General features: G+C 41.6%; 1 protein-coding gene across 1 annotated transcript; it reads left to right on the top strand.

Annotated features, from left to right (window-relative positions):
- LOC124020789 (intraflagellar transport protein 52 homolog) lies at positions 1–4,957 on the top strand. The gene is made up of 14 exons (XM_046336067.1): positions 1–117; positions 383–527; positions 814–901; positions 1,145–1,274; positions 1,386–1,461; positions 1,645–1,716; positions 1,993–2,119; positions 2,240–2,323; positions 2,721–2,789; positions 2,872–3,026; positions 3,768–3,855; positions 4,087–4,195; positions 4,309–4,454; positions 4,568–4,957. Exons 2-14 carry the CDS (start codon positions 409–411, stop codon positions 4,607–4,609), a joined length of 1,305 nt encoding a protein of 434 aa, XP_046192023.1. The 5' UTR covers positions 1–117; positions 383–408; the 3' UTR covers positions 4,610–4,957.
- Positions 4,958–6,000: the final 1,043 nt, after the last annotated feature.

The raw sequence follows: 6,000 nt of genomic DNA, 5'->3' as shown, positions 1-6,000 counted from the left end.
CCTGTGTCTGTGATCCCTTCTCCTGTTGCTATGCATGTAGCGCCCATGGTTACTCTTGTGGATCAGTTTTGTACCCACAATGCACCATTTTGAGACACTGGAAGATGGTTTCTTGAGGTATTTAACTAGCCAGCTAACTTCACTTACAAAGATTATTATCCTTTAAAAAAATAGAAATACGTTAATATTTTAAGATGCATTAGGGATTTAGCTACTTTGTTCAAATATAGAAAGAAACAGCAAATTATTGTTCCTTCAACACTTTGCTCGCTAGTGACGATTTGTGTAAGTTAGCTAGCTAACTTAGCTGCTAGCTAGCTAACGTTGAGTAGATTATCATATAGCTACGCAATGCAATAATGTAACAACGTGTTTGTCACAGGTCTTTAAATAGAAGTTTAACATACAATGGAGAAGGAGCAGCGCAGCAGTGTTGTTTTTAACGCATCCAAGAGAGAACTGTTCACTGCCAACAATGGTTACAAGTCCCTGCAGAAGAGACTCAGGGCACAATGGAAGATTCAGAGGTAAGTTAACGGTAGGAAGCTAGTTATAATAATAATAATATATGCCATTTAGACGCTTTTATCCAAAGCGACTTACAGTCATGTGTGCATACATTCTAGGTATGGGTGGTCTCGGGAATCGAACCCACTACCCTGGCGTTACAAGCGCCATGCTCTACCAACTGAGCTACAGAAGGACTATATTGTTTGCTGTAACTACATAAGAACAATGCATTGTAGTCACGTATTTGTCGTCATAATAAGGTTACTTACTCATATATGTGGTTTTATGTTTGTTCCTGCACAGCATGAAAGAGGAGCTCTCCTTGGAGAAGTTGAATGGTGTGAAGTTGTGGATTACTGCTGGCCCCAGGGAAAAGTTCACTGCAGCTGAGGTGTGTTGCTGGTCAGTTGTAGGAGGTCAAATGACATGCCTTTGGATGGGGTTTTGGGCATGGTAATCAGGATATTCAAAGAACAGATTTAAAAGTTTCATATCAAAGTTTGATGTGTCCCTGCATTGCAATTCTGCAGCAACACATTCCACTAATATAGAACATTTTTTCTGCCAACCTAAACACTGTATGTTGGTTGCTTTATGTTTTGAGTCAGACATTGATTCGCCTTCTCTTGTTCAGTTGGAGGTCCTGAAGCAGTACCTGGATGGGGGAGGAGATGTCCTTGTGATGCTGGGTGAAGGAGGGGAAATGAAGTATGACACCAATATCAACTTCCTCCTTGAGGAGTTTGGGATAATGGTCAACAATGGTGAGGATCATATGAGAATAGACCTTGTGACTCCGATTGTGGTCATCCAGATATTTCACTGTCAGAGTTTTATTGATGATGAGTGTTTCTGTCTTCTCTGTTTTACTGTAGATGCTGTCGTGAGGAATGTTTACTACAAGTATTTCCATCCAAAAGAAGCACTTGTGTCCAATGGCGTTCTGAACAGGTTAGTTGATGAACCATTTAGACATTTGGTGTGTCCCAAAGTAATAGTGCTTTTATCATTGCTTTCTTGTCAATGGCAATTAAGTAAATGTCGCAGAAAAGGATAATGGGGTTGATACTTTCAAGCTATCAGACACATGCATTGTTGCGCTACTCTACAAGCATCTCGCTTTTAATCCTTTAGAGAGATCAGTCGGGCTGCAGGCAAAGTGGTGACAGGGATCATCGAAGATGAAAGTGTCGGGAACAATGCACAGTAGGTCTTCTCGGTTTTCATGTCATCATTGCCAAGTGTATGTTTGCTTTCATGTTTATAACTGTCAACACTCACCAGACAACAGAAATATTATCCCAATTTCATGTTTAATCATATCATATGCCAAACATAAACAAACAGGCAGATTTTCCAAAAGCGGTTGGCCCTTGTTAAACAAGCAAACCAATGAGTGAAACAGTGATTGCAGTTTGGCTTGTCCAGTGCCCCCCTGGTAAAAAAAAAATCAACCTGTATTCTTAATGTGTACTTGAACAGGGCCCTCACGTTTGTGTACCCGTATGGAGCGACACTGAGCGTGATGAAACCTGCTGTGGCTGTTCTCTCCACAGGGTCCGTCTGCTTCCCCCTCAACAGGCCTGTCCTCGCCTTCTATCAGGTCAAGGTGAGGAGCTCCTGTTGACCTCCTGCCAACACAATACAACATGATCATGCGTTGTTTTTCAAAGATACAGTATGTCAGTTATTTACTAGTTGTGTCAATTGTTTTTTTTTTGTAATTTAGGAGGCAGGCAAACTGGCAGTGATGGGGTCCTGTCACATGTTCAGTGACCAGTACCTGGACAAAGAGGAGAACAGTAAAATAATGGTGAGTGGAGTGTCTGTCTATAAACACTCAGACTTGTCACGTTTGAGAGCCAGTAATGTTGGCTCTTTTACCCTTTTCACACAATCATGCAACTGCAATGTGTTGGTTTAGAGATTTTTGTCCTTTCCAGAATGGTTCCAGCAACTATGATGGGTGCATAAACAGGCCAGCATGGCTGTGCATACAGCATGGCTGTGCATATCTTTGCTCAGTTGTGTGAAAAGGGTATTTGACGACTTCCTGATGGGAGGCTTGTTAACGTCTTCACAGTAACACAAGAATAGTTGTGAGAGTGTGATCCATATAGCACTGCAATGGTAATGGTTGGTGATCCACTATTTGATCCCCTACTGACTCCATTCGGTTGTAATGTGCCCTTTCTCTTTTTGTTATACAGGATGTCGTTTTCCAGTGGCTCATGGGTGATAACATTATTCTGAACCAGATAGATGCAGAGGACCCCGAGGTGAGAAGCCAAGGCATGTTTTAGGAACTGCAGTTTTACCTTTGATTCCTAGAAGTGACACTTCACGTTCTGTTTGGCTCAGATCACAGATTACACCATGCTGCCAGACACAGGCTGCCTGTCTGAGCGACTGCGAGTATGCTTGCAAGAGGGAGAGGAAAATCCAAGAGACTTTACCTCCCTGTTTGACATGTCTCTACTCAAACTATCAACAAACACGTTGCCCCAAGTCATCAGGTGGGAACACATACTGCTTTATAAACTGGAGACATAAGTTTTCACTACAGTAGGCCATAGTGGAAGTGGGTACAGGCTGTTTTGTCTTCCATGCCTGCATGTTTAAATCATAAATAAAATACAATTGTATTGGTCGTGTACACATCATTTCCAGATGTTATCACAGGTGCAGCAAAATGCTAATGTTTGTAGCTCCAACAGTGCAGTAATACCTAATAATACACACACATCCCAAAATAAAATAAAGGAATTAAGAAATATCAGAACGAGCAATGTCAGAGTCCGGAATATAAATGTATATGATGGTGTGTATAGACAGTAGATGAATAGAAAAGGTATGTACAGCAGTAGTTAAATACGATGAGCCTTGACTGGAATACAGTAGATATGTAAGAAGTGGGTGAAACGGTATGTAAACATTATTATAGTAACCAGTGTTCAATTACTATGTACATAGGGCAGCAGTCTTTAAGTTGCAGGGTTGAGTACCGGGTGGTAGCCGGCAAGTAACAGTAACTAAGTTTAGGGTAATGGGCGGAGGATGGCTAGTGGTGACTATTTAACAGTCTGATGTCCTGGAGATAGAAGCTGTTTTTCAGTGTCTCTGCCCCAACTTTGATTCACCTGTACTGTCTCTGCTTTCTAGATGGTAGCGGGGTGAACAGGTCGTGACTCGGGTGGCTGAGGTCCTTGATCTTACGGTATGTTTGTTGACAATGTGTTTGACTTGTCCTCCTGCAGTTCCTACAAGCAGATGAATGTCAAACACGAGCCTCTCCAGCTGATCACACCTCAGTTTGAGACTCCCCTTCCACAGCTGGAGCCTGCTGTAAGTTTCCCCTCAGCAACCCTCACTAGCTCTACACAATCTCCTCTAGCTCAACCATTGTGTGGGTTCTATACACTCAACTGAGAATGGCATGTGCATTAGTGATTGTATTCAAATCGAGCTTATTGACTGGGATTTAGTGATGCGACTATACACACTTGATCATTGTAGAAAATTACCAATTTGCCATCCCTCCAAGATCTGTTTTCTCCTATGGGTTGCTTTGAGCAGGTCTTCCCGCCTGCCTTCAGGGATCTGCCTCCCCCCATGCTTGACCTCTTTGACCTGGATGAAACCTTCTCTTCTGAGAAGGTGCGTTTGGCACAGCTCTCCAACAAATGTAAGTGTCAAACCGTCATACTACATCCTACTATTTTGTTAGCGGATCTCTGAAAATGTCAGTGTTAACCCCAGGTCTTATTTGACTTAATGACATTGTTGTTCTTCCTGCAGGCACAGACGATGATCTGGAGTTCTACGTGAGGAAGTGTGGGGACATCTTGGGGGTGACGGGGAAGTTGGATAAAGATCAGAGGGATGCCAAACACATCCTGGAGCACATCTTCTTCCAGGTCGTGGAGTTCAAGAAGCTCAATCAGGTGAGCCATATGAACATCAGACCCTTTGATATATGCACACAAGGTTAGTTGATCTAGGCAATGATTGACATTCATTTGTAATTTATGTCATCAAAATGATCTCTCCCATACAGGAACATGATCTTGACACAGAGACCAGGTTTTCCCCATTCTGATGAATTGCAACCAATGAGGTTGCAAATTGATGTATTTTTCATGGGCTTGTATATACCTACATTCAATCTAGATGTATCCATATCGTTTTTCCAGTAACTACAAGAATGTAACTCCCTAGCCTTTAAACAGAATGTATATAGTTGATTAGATTAATGTACTAAATCTGACAAGTGAAATTAATATTGTATACGGCTTTCCATATCTGATTGATTACTTGTGGTAAAGGATGACACATGTAGGCATTTACTGTGTAAAGTGTTCCATTTCCTCAATACATGGTTGATTTAATCAATAAAAAAATGTATTTACTATAATATTGTAAAATATACATTTTCTTCAGACTGGCATCTTGTGTCCCTTTGTCTGTAAAAGTGAAATTAGAGAACATGTCAATATACAAACCATTAAACAACCACTGGAGTCTTAGTTGCCCAGCCATAAAACAAATATATACACTTTTAATTAGGAAATAGCATGCCAAAGTATGGTCCACTTTCACCAAAATGACTTTTTTCTGGCCAAGACACAGCAGCAGTTACTGAGCCTGAGAACCTTACCTCAATTGTTCAGTATAGCACTGTCACATGACCACGTTGGCTTTGGTCTTACCAGCACTGGCTAGCTACTCGTCCATGTTTTTGGGTCAATTATTGAACGGTTGCCTAATTATGCAGCGTGTATTTAATCTGATAGTTGATGAGCAACTTCACCAACAAGGCAGCAATGATGGGAGGGGGCAGTGGCGTGTATTCATGGAGCCAAGGGAAGTCAGGCTTCCCCCCAAAAAATTCACACAAAAAAAAAAAGATGTATCTTTATTCTCTCTGTGTTTCATAATTTCCTTTCAATTCGCAAGAGGCTGAATGTATCTTACGGGTGAAAGCGAAACAACGCACCTCTGACTCTCTACGTGTAGGCCATCTATCTGATGCTGTTTGGTCCAAACGAGTATGACATTGTTACCGCCCGTAGCATTGAATGGAGCATTTGGCCTACCTTGATAAAAAAAGTGTTAAAAAAAGCATAAAAATGTGCCAATCAGCGTGGAGCTAAACTTGAACAAGCTCAACTGAATGGTCCTGGCACACCAAAAAAAAAGTATCAACGGAAGCCAATTTGGATTTTGGCGTCACTCCTCTTTAATTAGCGACACTGTCGATGAATAAGTATATGAGAAGTGAGACCAAGTTGAGACTCTGGACAAGGCGGATATGGTATAGTAAAGGCCGTTTATTATAGCGTAATAATATATGGTAAAACGTGCTGCACGGCTCCTTTCGGCCAGTTCTTATGGAACCGTCAGAAAGAAGCGACCTAAAACAAACATGATGGGCAGTCCATTTTATACATTGAAATGACATATGTAGATTCTGGTAGTCCTGGCCTCGGG

The sequence above is a fragment of the Oncorhynchus gorbuscha genome, linkage group LG03 (genome assembly GCF_021184085.1).
Source record: "Oncorhynchus gorbuscha isolate QuinsamMale2020 ecotype Even-year linkage group LG03, OgorEven_v1.0, whole genome shotgun sequence".
NCBI classification, from domain to species: Eukaryota; Metazoa; Chordata; class Actinopteri; order Salmoniformes; family Salmonidae; genus Oncorhynchus; species Oncorhynchus gorbuscha.
The sequence above is the reverse complement of the archived record's forward strand: the minus strand, read 5'-3'. Positions and strand labels throughout refer to the sequence as shown.